General features: G+C 54.6%; 1 protein-coding gene across 1 annotated transcript; it reads right to left on the reverse strand.

Moving 5' to 3' along the window:
- Positions 1–881: 881 nt before the first annotated feature.
- On the reverse strand, positions 882–15,458 carry LOC144600896 (uncharacterized). Its single transcript, XM_078412785.1, has 11 exons — positions 15,302–15,458; positions 13,201–13,326; positions 12,325–12,435; positions 9,937–10,032; positions 8,447–8,560; positions 7,196–7,321; positions 5,795–5,908; positions 5,308–5,349; positions 3,968–4,141; positions 3,088–3,174; positions 882–2,401 (listed from the first exon to the last, which is right to left on the reverse strand). The coding sequence occupies exons 1-11, from the start codon at positions 15,438–15,440 to the stop codon at positions 2,349–2,351; spliced, it is 1,182 nt and encodes a 393-aa protein (XP_078268911.1). The 5' UTR covers positions 15,441–15,458; the 3' UTR covers positions 882–2,348.
- Between the last annotated feature and the right edge of the window lie 355 nt (positions 15,459–15,813).

Here is a 15,813-nt window from a genome sequence, read left to right on the forward strand (position 1 = left end):
TGAGGCCAGTTCATTAGTTATATTTAAGAGGGAGTTAGATGTGGCCCTTGTGGCTAAAGGGATCAGGGGGTATGGAGAGAAGGCAGGTACAGGTTACTGAGCTGGATGATCAGCCATGATCATATTGAATGGCGGTGCGTACAGGCTCGAAGGGCCGAATGGCCTACTCCTGCACCTATTTTCTATGTTTCTATGTATGAAAACACACGGCCTTCTCTCCCGAGATGCTGCCTGACTCGCTGAGTTAAACCAGCATCTGCAGTTTTTTTCCTACACAACTCCAGATTCAGGGACAGTTTCTTCCCGTGGTTATTGGGCAACTGAACCATCCTATCAACAACTAGAGGGCGGTCCCAAGCTTCCATTTACCTCATTGGAGACCCTCGAACGATCTTTAATTGGACTTTACTGGATTTTATCTTGCATTAAACATTATGCCCATCTTTCCTGTATCTGTAACACTGTGGAAGGCTCGATTGTAATCATGTATAGTGTTTCCGCTGACTGATTAGCACGCAGCAAGAGCTTTTCACTGTACCTCAGTACACGTGACAATAAACTGAGCTAAACCTGTCCGAGTGTCTGTGAAATGTTATTGCACTTGCCTCAATCACCATCTTCTATGACACATCGTTTCATGCACCAGTTCCTTGTTTCTACTCCATCACCATGTTCAGACCAGGTCGGTGTCTGAAGTCTGTCTGGAACTGGAGCAGATGAAAGTCCATCCCCCCCCACCCCCACCCTCACCCTTCCCCTTCATCGTGCCACAACCTCGGAGACCCCAGATGAAAAATAATTAATCTCTCGCTTGATTTCACTTTATTTCTTTTAAAATGTTTATTCCAAAACAAAAAGTTTTATGATTTAAATAAGGCAGGCTGTAAAAGCATCAGCTGGGTTTTGAAAGGAAATGCATTCATGACCCTTGCCAGCAGAGAGAGGCACTGAAGCAGGAGCGGAGCTGGAGGGACGGAGGGAGGGAACGGGCGGTGACTGTAGCCACGGATGTAGCTTCCCTCCCCAGGAATGGCCACAAGCCCTCTTCATGTTGCGTGGGGAAAAACAGGAGGAGGCCACTCGGCCTCTCACACCCACCCTACTGTTCAATGTGATCCAACCTCCGTGCCAATTCCCCAAAGCCTTCAGTCCCCTGATCATTTACACTTGTATGCACCCCTATTAAATGCTTCCAATGACTCTGCCTCCACAACCCTCAATTCCAGAGGTTCACTGCTCTCTGCCAGATACATCTCGACCCACCCCTCAGGGACCATCCCCTTGTGTTGAGACTCTCCCCTTGTTCTAGACACTCTTGTTGGTGATAACGGCACGGTGGTAGAATTGCTGCCTCACAGCACCAGAGACCCGGGTTCGATCCTGACTACGGGTGCTGTCTGTGTGGAGTTTGTACGTTCTCCCTGTGACCGCGTGGCTTTTCTCCAGGTGCTCCGGTCTCCTCCCACAATCCAAAGATATACGGGTTTGTATGTTAATTAGCCTCTGTAAAATTGTAAATGATCCCTAGTGTATGTAGGATAGTGCTTGTGTGCGGGGTGATCGCTGGCTCGGCACAGACTCAGTGGGCCGAAGGGCCTGTTTCTGCTCTATCTCTAAAGTCCATAGTAAACTGGTGTTATCTCCCCCCCCCCCTCCCCCTTCTGTATACAGACAGACCCTGCCTTCCCATGCCATGCCTCAACCCGCTGTGAGGGGCCGGACAAACCTACGCAGGCTCGGCCCTGGGTGACTCTCGGTGTGCGGAGTGACTGCCCCACCCTCGGCCATTCTGCACCACTCAATGGCCCAGTCTCCTCCTCACCAGCGTCCATTCCCTGACCTTTCTCGGCCTCCACTTCTGCTGCCCAGCTGGAGTTTGAAACCTGCCTCTTTCCCCAGGAGTAACTTGCTTTCTCTCTCTCCCCCCCCCCCTTGGCTTTGTGCTGCACGGTGTAGGGGTGGGGAGGGGGGGCAGGAGGAGTGAAGCCTTGGCCTTCCTGTACACGGGGAGAGGCGGAGTGGTGGGAGCTCCTGCTGGCGTGCGTGCAGAGGTGGGATTGCTCACCGGGCGCGGTGACCCACTGGGGTCCATGAGAGAGAGGGTGGTGGAGGAGAGAGGTCACACAGTGTCGTGACCCCAGCCTCCCGCACACTGGGCAGTAAGGTCAGTCACTGTGGATCGATCCGATAGAGCGGTGTGTGAGTATAGTAGAGCCGCGCTGTTACAAAAGGCTTTGAGAAAAGAGATATGCATGCTTTTTTTTTGGCGTTAAGCTGTTGCTTCGGAGGGTGAGTTCAGGGGCGGTTTACAGCCCCCCCTCCCCTCCGCTCCGTTCCCGGGTCGGTGACTACTTGAGGGCAGCCGCTCTCTTCCTCTGGGCTCGCCGGTGTGAGGTGTGAGCTGCGGAAAGAGAGAACTGATCAAACACACATTCCTCACTCACCCTCTCGGCTGCACAGCCAGCGTCAGAAGCCACAACAATATCCATTAACTATCCCCACCCCCCCCCCTGCAACCAGTCTGAAGGAGGGTCCAGACTCAAAACATCGCCTATCCGTGTTCTCCTCAGAGGCTGCCTGACCTGCTGAGTTACTCCAGCGCGTTGTGTCTTGTTCCATTGACTACATCATTTCTATGGCAGATTGGTGGCACAGTGGGGCAGTGGTAGAGTTGCTGCCTCACAGCGCCAGAGACCCGGGTTTGATCCTGACTTCGGGTGCTGTCTGTACAGAGTTTGTCGTTCTCCCTGTGACTGCGTGGGTTTTCTCTGGGTGCCCTGGTTTCCACCCACATTGCAAAGACAAGCAGGTTTGTATTTAATTGACATGTAAATTGCCCGCAGTGTGTGGGATGCGAAAGTGGGATAGCAGAGAACTAGCGTGAACGTGTGATTGGTCGGCATGGACTCTGTGGGCTGAAGGGCCAGTTTCCATGCTGTACCTCTAAACTAAACTAAATATATCTGTCCAAATGTCTTTTAAATGTTGTAATTGTACTTTTTTCCCCATTGCTTCCTCTGGCAACGCAGTGCAGATACGGACTACCCTCAGTGTGAAGCCACACACAGACAGAGTTGTGCTCCCTACCTTCAGCTTTGTTTCGCCGCTCGCTGTCCTCCCGCTCTCCTCTGTTATTGTGCGACTGCCAGGTAGAGTAAGCATCGCCGAGACTCGCTGCAGGTAGAATTCAGCACAGGTCAGCCTTGCTTTGGCCAGCTCGGCACCGTCCCTGACCCAGACCAATACCCAGTACAGGGGCAGCACAGTGATAGGCACCAAGTGCCAGTCACGGACCCTCCCCGCAGGTCGGCAGCCTCCCACAGCGGAGGCACTGGGCAGCCAGTGGCAGTGGGCAGCCAGGGGCAGTGTGAAGCCAGTGGCAGTGTGAAGCCAGTGGCACTGTGAAGCCAGAGGCAGTGGGCAACCAGTGGCAGTGTGCAGCCAGTGGCAGTGTGCAGCCAGTGGCAGTGGGCAGCCAGTGGCACTGTGAACCCAGTGGCAGTGTGCAGCCAGTGGCAGTGTGAAGCCAGAGGCAGTGGGCAGCTAGTGGCAGTGGGCAGCCAGTGGCAGTGTGCAGCCAGTGGCAGTGGGCAGCCAGTGGCAGTGTGAAGCCAGTGGCAGTGGGCAGCCAGGGGGAGTGGGCAGCCAGAGGGAGTGGGCAGCCAGAGGGAGGGTGAGCAGCCAGTGGCAGTGGGCAGCCAGAGGGAGGGGGTGTGTAGCCAGTGGCAGTGGGCAGCCAGAGGGAGGGGGTGTGTAGCCAGTGGCAGTGGGCAGCCAGAGGCAGTGTGAAGCCAGTGGACGTGTGAAGCCAGAGGCAGTGTGTAGCCAGTGGCAGTGGGCAGCCAGAGGGAGGGAGTGAGCAGCAGTGGCAGTGTGCAGGCAGCAGTGTTTGGGAGCTGTGGACCAGGGTGAGCTGCCAGTCGGGGGTTCTAGGCTCGGTGGTCATGGAGACAGAAGGGGGTCCCACCTTTCATCAGCGCCTCCATCTCAGCCTCGTTCCTGTAGGTTCCCTCACTCCAAACCCCGGTGGACGACCCGGATGATCCATGTGTCGAGCTCCGCGATGCCTCGGCCTCACGCCGCTCTCCCCTCCCAGCCAGCCCCACCGAGGAGTGGGCAGACGAGCGGTGGGACCGCGTCCCTGTGACAACAATGACAGCGTTAACGGGGCAAGGGCGCAGCGGGTAGTGCCACTGCCTCCGCTTGAGACCTGGGTTTGCAGCCGAGCTCCGCTGCTGTCTGTGTGGAGTTTGCACGTTCTCCCTGTAACCGTGTGGGCATCAACCGCATCTGCACAACATGCGGGTGAGGTGACGTAGCTCTGAGTTGCAGGAAGATGCGATCACTGGCCAGGTGACAGGGAGTTGGGGCAGGGACCAGTGTGGTGAGTGAACATCTGTTCCGAGAGCAGCTTCAGACTCGCTGCACAGACACACGTGGCCGGTGTCTGTAGGTCAGCAAACCCTGGTCATGGTCACAGACCATGCAGGAACGGGGTACTGATTTTGGATGATCAGTCATGATGGTATTGAATGATGGTGATTGCTTGAAGTACCAAATGGCCTACTCCTGCACCTATTTTCAATGTTTCTATGTCTATCAATGTGTGTGTGTGTGTCTGTGTAAGTGTGTGTGTCTCCGTATGTGTGCACGCGTGTATTTGTGTGTCTCTATGTATGCACGCATGTATTTGTGTGTGTGTGTGTGTATGTGTGTGTGTGACTGTATGTGTGCACGTGTGTATTTGTGTGTGCATGTGTCTCTGTATGTGCATGCGTATATTTGTGTGCGTCTCTGTAGGTGTGCACGCGTGTATTTGTGTGTGTCTGTAGGTGTGCACGCGTGTATTTGTGTGTGTCTCTAGGTGTGCACGCATATATTTGTGTGTGTGTGTGTGTATTTGTGTGTGCATGCGTCTCTGTATGTGCATGCGTGTATTTGTGTGTGTGTGTGTGTGTGTGTGTGTGTGTGTGTGTGTGTGTGTGCGCGCGTGTGAGGGATTTACTGAAGGTTTGAGTGGAGCGTCAGGGAGAGGTGGGTGGTGGGGGAACAGTGAGTCTGAGGGAGGGGGGATGTATCCCTATGGATAGGGGTGGGGGGGGGGTGAGGGGCAAGTGAGCACTGAGCTAATGCATCACATTATTTCCACTCCCGGCACGCACACTGACGCACACATATTCACTCAATCTCACATACTCTCACTCCCTCCCTCCCTCCCTCCCTCCCTCCCTCCCTCCCTCCCTCCCTCCCTCCCTCCCTCCCTCCCTCCCTCCCTCCCTCCCTCACTCACGCTAGTGTGTGACTCACCGGCCCGTGTTAGATGACCATCGGCTCCAGCTGCCCCGTACACTGTGGGAGATGAGAGAGAGAGAGAGGGAGAGAGACTTGGTTCCGGTGCTGTAATGCTCTATGTTCCATGGAAGATGGCTCCCTCTCCCACCGCCCCTTGTCTGCATCTCAGACCAGCGCCAAGATAGGACAGAGCAGTAAACAGGTGAAGGCCAGTCGGCCCCTCGAGCCAATCCTGTCCCACCGTTCACTATGATCATACCACCCCCAACCCCTCACCTCCCCATTCCTGGCTCCCCAGTCTCAACCCCCACCAGGTATCGTCCCCTCAAACTCCAGCCCCTCCCCAGCCCCTCAGTGCCCGCCATCCCTCAGTGTCCCCCCCCGGCCCCTCAGTCCCCCCCCCCTCCCCCCCAGTCCCTCAGTCCCCCTCAACCCCAGCCCCTTAGTTCCCCCCGGCCCCTCAGTGCCTGACCCACCCCGGTCCCTCAGTCCCCCCCCTCACCTCGGACGTATTCCTCGTACGCTGTCCTGTTGCCATTGAAGACTCTCTGCCAGTCGGAGCGGGGCCGGCTGGGTGTGGCCGGGTTGTGGGACGTGTGTGCTGTCCAGCCGTGGTCTATAGGAGGACAACATTGGCGCAGGTTACAGTGTGAAACCGTCCACTCTCCCACCCCTGCACAGACGGCCCCTTCAGAATGTAAAGTAGACGCAAACTCATCGTCTCTTCAATGTTTCCCCACTTGAATGAAACGATGAGAGTTTCTCCCTCCACGGTCGCTGCCTGATCTAACATTTTATCTCGGAGCTACAGCAGCTGCGACATTGGGCTGCGGACGGTGGAAGTGAATCGGGGAGCTGGCTGAGAGATGCAGCCTGATCCCCCCCGTGACAGCCAGGCGCCAAAACCTCTCCCAGACCACCAATTCTGCGGCTCCCAGCGAGAGTAAGGGGACCTGTAACCGGCCCCTGAACGTCGACTGGTGCAGGGCGACAAGAGGCAGACACAGTCCATGGTGGACTCACCACACCCAACCATCCTGGGCCGAAATATCAACAGGAAAACTAATTGTGTGCGAGTCTTTGACCAATGTCTACAGATGCTCCTGTAGAGAGCATCCTCTTGGGATGATGCATCCCAGCTTGATTTAGCACGACCTGTTGTAATGCTTGACTGTACTCATGTGTGGTATGATATGGATTGTACGCAGACAAAGCTTCTCGTGTGACAGTAATAAACCAAGCCACCTTGCCCCACCATCACGCTCCTGGACAGGCACCAGTTCTGCAGGTGAACCTGGAGTACAAACTCTGGCCAACTCTCCGGCCCCAAAGGGTTGTAGTCGGTGACCACGTCCCAAACCGTGAGTGACTGACTTTGAGCAGGGCCCGGGGGAGAGGTCAGAGTGATACCATCAGCGAGGCCCGACTGTGAACCGATGGCAGTAATAGCATCTCAGCCTCTGGATTCAATGCCCAGAGCCAGCTCCTCCCGCCCAGAGGCCCAGAGTATCCCGGGAATTCTGTCTGGGACACGGGCAATGGCTGGGAATGCTTGCAGTGGCTGAGCCTGTCTACCAGCCCCTGGGACACAGTCCATTCCGCTGCTCTCTTTAGTCTCTAGAGATGCCGCGCGGAAACAGGCCCTTCGGCCCACTGAGTCCGTGCCGACCAGCGACCCCCACTGTACAGCAGCAGGAGGGACAATTTACACTTTTACTGAAGCCAATAAACCTGCAAACCCGCACTTCTTTGGCGTGTGGGAGGAAACCCACAGAAACCCCACGTGGTCATGGGGGGAACGTACAAACTCCACACAGACAGCAGCCTTGGTCAGGATCAAAGCTGGGTCCCTGGCGCTGCGGGGCAGCAGCTCCACCTCTGCACCACCGTGCCGCACTCTCACCTTTCAGGTATTCCTCATACGCTGTCCTGTTCCCATTGAACACCTTCTCCCAGTCAAACTGCAGCCACTCCCTTGCCCCCGGCACGCCGGAGTTTCGGGGTGAAGTGTGGAGGATCCAGCCGTGATCTGCAGGGGGACAATGTGGAAGGGCGTGAGTGGACAGCGTGTCTGGTGGTGACGGTGTCAAGATGCAGCAGGGGCCCACTGTGCTGCGGGCACAGCCGCGGCTGGCAATCACCACGTCGACCAGGGACCGACGCTTCAATAACCCTCTGCTTCTTCCAACCCCCTGAGCAAAGGTCTGACCTGCCCAGCACGACTCCATGCTGTGGGAAGGATTCTTGCGGTCACACAAAAATGGAACTAACACCTGCGTCTACAGGGGAATTAATGTTCATTCGCAGCAACTCCAGAGGCCCACTCCCCAAACCCTTCATCCCCAACGCATGCAGTCACCACAACCCCCAACGCTGCCTCGTATCCCAAACCCCTCACCCTGCCCCACGTCCCCTCATTTATCCAACTGGTCTCTCCTCACACCCTGCACTGCCTGGAGCTGTGATGGGGCCCTTCCCTTCATGTTCCCCCCTCCCTACCCACTACCCTTCCCTTCATGTTCCCCTCTCCCTACCCCCTACCCTTCCCTTCATGTTCCCCTCTCCACATCTCCTACCCTACCCTTCACATTCCCCTCTCCCCACACCCCAACCTACCTTTCAGGTTCCTCTCTCCCCACACCCTGCACTGCCCGACCTTCGCAGGGCAGACTAGCCTTCATGGTCCCCTCCCCACACCCCGACCACCCATGTTCCCCTCTCCCCACACCCCGACCACCCATGTTCCCCTCTCTCCACACCCCGACCTACCCAATTTCCCCTCTCCCCACACCCTGACCCACACATTCCCCTCTCCCCACACCCTGACCCATACGTTCCCCTCTCCCCACACCCTGACCCACACGTTCCCCTCTCCCCACACCCTGACCCACACGTTCCCCTCTCCCCACACCCTGACCCACACGTTCCCCTCTCCCCACACCCTGACCCATACGTTCACCTCTCCCCACACCCTGACCCTTACGTTCACCTCTCCCCACACCCTGACCCACATGTTCCCCTCTCCCCACACCCTGACCCACACGTTCCCCTCTCCCCACACCCTGACCCATACGTTCACCTCTCCCCACACCCTGACCCACACGTTCCCCTCTCCCCACATCCTGCACGACACGGACCTACACTGGGGACCTACCCCTCATGTAGCCCTCCAGGCTGGTGTTGTTGTGGTACGTCCCCTCTCCCCACAGCACTCCGTGGTGCCCCGTGGAACCTCTCCTGAAGACTCGCGGATCAATCAGTCCGTTCTCTGAAACAGCAAGAGGCGGCTTCGGGTCACACAACGTAGAACATCGCACAGAAACAGACCCTTCGGCCCACAATGTCTGTGCTGAAAATGATACCAAGTCAAACTAATTGCCTCTATCTGCACGTGATCCACACCCCTCCATTCCCTGCCTATCCTCAAGTCTCTTAAACGCCACTATCGGATCTGCCTCCACCACCGCCCCCAAAAAGTGTGTTTCAGGCACCGACCATCCCCTGTGTAAAAGAAAATTTGCCCCGACCTTTCTCTCCCACCTTCACCCCATCACCTTAAAACTGTGCCCTGACGTTTTTGAAATGTCAACCCTGGGTATAAATGTTTCTGACTGTCTACCCTGTCTATGCCTCTCATAAACTTGTATCAGGTCTCCCCTCAGCCTCTGATACTCCAGGGAAAACAATCCAAGTCTGTCCAACCTCTCCCTGCAGCTAAAACCCTCTAATCCAGGCATCATTCTGGCAACCCTCTTCTGCACCCTCTCTAAAGCCTCCACATTCATCCTGTAATGGGGAGACCAGAACTGCATACAAGTTCTAGGAGCAGAATTAGGCCATTTGGCCCATCAAGTCTACTCTGCCATTCAATCATAGCTAATCTATCTTTCCCTCTCAACCCCATTCTCCCGCCTTCTCCCCATAACCACTGAAACTCTTACTAATCAAGAATCTGTCAATCTCCACCCTAAAAATATCCATTGACGGTCTCCACAGCCACCTGTCGCAATGAGTTCCACAGATTCACCACCTTCTGACTCAATACTCCAAATGTGAAATCTATATACTAAAACTCTTGTTTGTTTGTTTGTTTGTTTGTTCCTGAACTACAGTCAAAACGGTACACGATAGCGTGACAATTTTAGGCCCACCTTACTCACCGTCGTCCCTTTGGTGCTAATGGAAGAAGTTTCATTGAAATCGGTGTTATATTCTTAAAGTTGGTCACATTTTAAAGTTTAAATCTATCTCCTAGGGAGGCAGGGGGAAGAAGATAAGGTGGGTTTAGGGGGATGGAGTGGGGGGGAGGGGAAGGGGGAGGGGAAGGGGGAGGGGGGTGGATGGGGGAGGGAGGGGGAGGAGGGAGCGGGGAAGACAGGAGGGGAAGGGGGGAGGAGAGGGTGCTGCACCAATGCAGGAGAGGTTTGGGCCCAACGGGTCCACTTGGTCTAGTAACCGATAAAGCTGCATCATGACTTCCTGACTCTTATACCTAATTCCCCAACTGTTCAAAGCAAGCACACCGTACACCTTCTTCCCCACTCTCATCAGATTGTGCTTCCACTTTCAAGGAGTCATGGACACGTTGACGTACTTTGATTTTGATTGAGCATCAGATAACAGCGTCCCTTCTCCATGACCTACCTTGCATATACCGGACCATTCGTGGGGCGAGTTCAGAGTACACAACCTGCCCAGGGGGTCCAGGGGGTCCAGTGAAGTACGCCCTCATTTGGTCACCTGCGGAACAGAGACTGGGTTAGCAGCTGTGCAGAGAGGGAGCTGGCACACCCACCCATCGTCCAGGAACACAGGGGCACCGGCAGTCTCATCGTTAGAACCAGTGGGAGGTGCTACCCAGTCCCACTCATTACACAAGGTGTACGAGCGACTGATTCCCCTGGGCTGTGGCACAGTCAGGCTGGGGGAGGGAAACAAGACCCCTATTGAAGTGGTGAGCTAACAGTGGTCTTTAAAATGGAGGGTTGGAACAACGTGGACACAGTGAAGGAGGTCAAGAGTCAACAAATACTAATCGGTACCAATGAAACGAAACAATGAGATTCTTACCTGCAGTAGCCGCCTTACACGGCTGTAAATGCAATCACATTGATATCTAATTAAACACTAATTTTATACAATAGTCAAGAGTGCAATGTCAGTAAAACTCGGTAACCATAACAGTGCAAAAACTAAAGTCCGCAGTGCAGCCAAAGACGCAGTCCGTAGAAGATCACAGTTGCTGAGGTTAGAGTGGTGCAGTGGTCAAGAGTTCTTGCTGGGAAGAAGCTGTTTTTTAACCTGGAGGTCACGGTTTTCAGGCTCCTATACCTTCTTCCCGATGGTAGCAGCGAGATGAGAGCGTGACCAGGGTGGTGTGGCTGCCTTTGAGGCAATGCCTCCTGTAGATCCCTTCGATGGTGGGGAGGTCAGTATCCATGGTGGGCTTGGCAGCACCCCCTACAGATTGTGTGTGGAGAGGAGCACGGATCGCGGGACTGGTGGGTATCAGAGACGGCAACAGGAACCGGACAAGACAATAGACAATAGGTGCCGGAGTAGGCCATTCAGCCCTTCAAGCCAGCACCGCCATTCAATGCGATCATGGCTGATCACTCTCAATCAGTACCCCGTTCCTGCCTTCTCCCCATACCTCCTCACTCCGCTATCCTTAAGAGCTCTATCCAGCTCTCTCTTGAAAGCATCCAACGAACTGGCCTCCACTACCTTCTGAGGCAGAGAATTCCACACCTTCACCACTCTCTGACTGAAAAAGTTCTTCCTCATCTCCGTTCTAAATGGCCTACCCCTTATTCTTAAACTGTGGCCCCTTGTTCTGGACTCCCCCAACATTGGGAACATGTTTCCTGCCTCTAATGTGTCCAATCCCCTAATTATCTTATACGTTTCAATAAGATCCCCCCTCATCCTTCTAAATTCCAGTGTATACAAGCCTAATTGCTCCAGCCTTTCAACATACGACAGTCCCGCCATTCCGGGAATCAACCTAGCGAACCTACGCTGCACGCCCTCAATAGCAAGAATATCCTGCAAGATAATGGTCAGTGTCAGCGGAAACAGGGGCTGTCCTTGGATTTCTTGTCTCAGCCTCAGGATGGACATCTTCCATGGAAGATTGCTTGGAAGATTGAGGAGGAATGTCGACGATTGTTCTGTTGGAGGATAGAGAGCCGACTCATTGCATCAAGGCCTGGCTCGGTAATTCAAACGCCCAGGAACACCCCGAGCTGGACACTGCCCGGTCCATCACAGGTATTGATCCCCGCCATTCAAGGTCTATCACAGGTACTGACCCCCTCCATCGAAGGGATTTACAGGAGGCGCTGCCTCAAAAAGGCAGCCGATATCATCAGAGACCCAGACCACGCTGGCCACGCTCCCATCTCACTACTACCTTCGGCAAGAAGGTACAGGAGCCTGAAAACCATGACCTTCAGGTTCAAGAACAACTTCTTCACTGCAACCATCAGGCTCTTGAACACTGCACAACACCAACCTCAGCAGTTGTGGTCGTCTATGGCCTGTGCCTGGTTTGCATCATATGTGTTTGACGTGTGCCTGGTTTGCATCATGTGTGTTTGATGTGTGTTTGACGTGTGCCTGGTTTGCATCATGTGTGTTTGATGTGTGTTTGGTTGATCACAATCGCTGATTTATTGTAGTATTGATTATAGTATATTTAGTTAGTGTTTGGCTGCACTATGGACTATGCTGTGTGGACTGTGTCTTTTGTTCACTTGGTTTTGTACTATTATAGTTACATAGTATGATTGACTATTAATTTATTGTGTGGTTTTTCTACGTTATTTGTATGACTGCTTTAATGGTGCTGTCAGGCTGCAGCAAGTGAGAGTGTGTGTGGTCGTTCTGTTGGTGATATACGAGACACTCCTGACTATTGCCCACCGTCCAGGTCCACACCAATCCCGTGGGATCACCAGGCTGCCTGGACATTCCGGTCACCGACATGGACAGTAAACCGGCCACTGCCGGAGAAACCACGGCACTTACTGGAGAAGTAGTGGATGATCTCGCGCTTGAGCTGTAGCTGGTCTTCGGAACTTAAGCTGCCTCCTGATGGTCCCGGTGGGCCTGGGGGCCCTTGTACACTGTAGCCCGAATCTGGGGGTACATGAACACATGAACACACGCAAGAACGCACATGTACACAAGCACACACACACAAGCACACACGCAAGCATGCACACGCACACAAGCAGATACACACAAGCACGCACATGTACACAAACACACACACGCAAGCACGCACATGTACACAAGCAGACACACGCAAGCACACACATGTACACAAGCAGACACACGCAAGCACACACATGTACACAAGCATACACACGCAAGCACACACGCAAGTACGCACATGCACACACAGGTTTTTTTTAAAACAAAAATAATTTATTCAATTATTTACAATAATATCTATAATACTAAATGATTCCAGAACAATACCCACCGCCATAGTACAAGTAAAACAAATATTCTTAAATGACTATTTCCACATCCGTGTAAAGGATGCATTCCACGCCCACGGTGACCAGCGGTCCCGGACATCCCCAGGGAGCCCGTGGGCAGCACGTGGTCCCCCTCTAGTACCACCCGGACGCCAGGTTAGTGTGGGGACCGGACCGAGGAAGAAGCAGAGAGACACCAGCCTGTCCTTGCAGCACAGAGAAGCCCCCTCCCCTTCCCACCCCTCCCTGAGGCACGGCCAAGCTGCACTTTGCTGAGGCAAACCCACACAGGACGTTCACAGTCGAGCCCTGGAGAACCGAGAGATGTGGGGGTCCAGTGCACGGTTCCCTGAACACAGAACATTTCCACACCAGCAAAATCCCCCCCCCCCCCCCTCCCTGCAGGAGGTGAACTTACTCTGGATATAGGTGATCACATCTTCCACACGGAGATCCCCTCCCAGTCCGGGTGGACCGGCTGGTCCGGGCAGCCCCCGTGGTCCGGCTGGTCCGGGCTGTCCGATCATCCCGCTGAACCGTGAGCCTGCGGACAACACAGCTCCCATTACACACCGTTACCCCGGCCCCTCCTTCCCTTCTCCCCCTACCCCACCCTCCCGTCCACTCCAACTCTGAGACCTGTCCCCACTCTCCCTCCCACTCCACCTCCGAGACCTGTCCCCACCCTCCCACTGCACTCCCAAGGGTTTTACATTCCCTTACCCCCGGGAAAAAGACTACACCCCTCGAAGGGCCGAATGGCCTACTCCTGCACCTATTGTCAAGGAGTGGCAAATGGAGTTCAATGCAGATAAGTGCAAGGTGTTGTATTTTAGGACAAGACCTTCACAGTAAATGTCAGGGCTCTGGGTTGTGTTGTGGAGCAGAGCGATCTTGGAGTGCAGGTGCATTGTTCACTGAAAGTGGCATCACAGATAGTTAGGGTGGTCAAGAAGGCTTTCAGTACACTGGCCTTCATCAGTCAGGGTATTGAGTAAGTTGGGGTGTTACGTTTCCGCTATACAAGTCGTCAGTGAGGCCACGTTTAGTGTATTGTATTCAGTTTGGTAACCCTGCTATGGGAAAGAAGGTGTTAAACTGGAAAGAGTGCAGAGAAGATTTACGAGGATGTTGCCAGGACTCGAGGGCCCGAGCTATAGGGAGAGTTTGGACAGGTTATGGTTTATTCCATGTAGTGCTGGATGTTGAGAGGCGATCTCATCGAGGTGTATAAAATCATGAGGCGAATAGATAGGGTAAATGCTTTTACCCAGAGTTGGGGAATTAAGAACCAGTGGATATGAGTGTAAGGTGAGAGGGGAAAGATTGAATAAGAACCTGAGGGGCAAGGAATGGCACATGGAATCCAACTCAGCCAAGTGCAAAGTTTAGGGAATTTAAACCAAAGCAGAATCTATACAGTGAATGGCAGTGAAGGGAGTATTGTGGGACAGAGTGGACCAGTACATAGTTGCCTGAACGTGGTGACACAGGTAGAGCTTTATGAGGTGCTTGCCTTGGGCCACTGAGTTGGGATGTCACATTACTGTTGTGCAACTTATTGGCGAGACCGCACTTGGGACATTGTCCATATTTCTGGTCGCCACACTATGGGAAAGAGGTGATTATGCTGGAGAGGGTGTGGACAGGATGCACACGGATGCTGCCAGGACTGGAGGGTTGAGTTATGAGGAGGGGCTGCATAACTGGGGCTTGCTTCCCTGAAGCGCAGGAGGATGAGGGATGACCTTGTGAACGGTTATAAAATCACAATAGTGCCATCCAGTGGACAGTGCTGGTCAGTGTGGGTGGTCAGTGTGGTCTCTGGTCAGTGTGGGCCAGTGGATTGCCATCCAGTGGACAGTGCTGGTCAGTGTGGGTGATCAATGTGGTCTCTGGTCAGTGTAGGTCAGTTGATACAGCTGGGCAGTGCTGGTGGTCAGTGTGTGTCTGGTCAGTGTGTATCTTTGGTCAGTGTGTGTTAGTGCAAGTCAGGGGTCAGTGCAGGTTGGTGGACAGTGCCGTCCGGTGCTGTTGGTCAGTGTGGGTCGATGGTCAGTGGCGATTAGTGTGGTCAGGGGGATGGACACACATCTAAGGTACTCCAGTGGCCGGCAACAATGTCCCTGAAGTCCAGGGGCCAGTCAGGGTCAGTGGTCTAGGGTCAAGGGTCAGTGGTCTGGAGATGGACACTCACTGTTGAGGTATTCCTGCAGCCGGCGGTGATGTCCTTGCAGTCCAGGGGTCAGTTTGGATCAATTGTCTGGGGTCTTAGCCAGTGGTCTAGTGTCCAGGGTCCAGGGTCGATGGTCAGTGGTCCAGGGTCAAAGGTCATGGGTTGAGGGTCAGTGGTCTAGTGTCGAGGGTCAGTAGTCGAGGGTCAGTGGTCTTGGGTTGAGGGTCAGTGGTCTCGGGTTGATGATCAGTGGTCCAGGGTCAGTGGTCCAGGGTCAAGGATCAGAGGTCAAGGGTCAGTGGTCCAGGGTCATGGGTCAGTGGTCTTGGGGTCAGACACTCACTGCTGAGATACTCCTGCAGCCGGGCAGCAATGTCCCCGTAGTCCAGCCGGATGTTGGCCGCTCCCGCGGTCTCGGTGTAGCCGGATCTCCCGGCGGGGCCAGCGGGGCCAGCGGGTCCGGGGCGGCCAGGGGGCCCCATCAGGTACCTGCGCACATTCTCATCTGCACACAGAGTCACACAGTCACCACACGGAGTGGCAGGAGGGAGGGAGCAGCGGATCGGGAATAACTGGCGGGAGCGGTCACTGCCGAGAGACTGACCCCTCCCCACCCACACACTGACCTGTCACCCACCCTGACATCTGACCCCTCCCCAACCACACCCTGACCTGTGACCCCTCCCCGCCCACACCCTGACCTGCGACCCCCTCCCCACCCACACCCTGACCTCTGACTCCTCCCCGCCCACACTCTGGCCCCGCACCCTGACCTGTGACCCCTCCCATCTACACCACAGTCCCGAGTATGTGGGATAGCACGAGTGTACGGGTTCGTTAGTCGGCACGGACTTG

Source organism: Rhinoraja longicauda, chromosome 16 (assembly GCF_053455715.1).
Source record: "Rhinoraja longicauda isolate Sanriku21f chromosome 16, sRhiLon1.1, whole genome shotgun sequence".
NCBI classification, from domain to species: domain Eukaryota; kingdom Metazoa; phylum Chordata; class Chondrichthyes; order Rajiformes; family Arhynchobatidae; genus Rhinoraja; species Rhinoraja longicauda.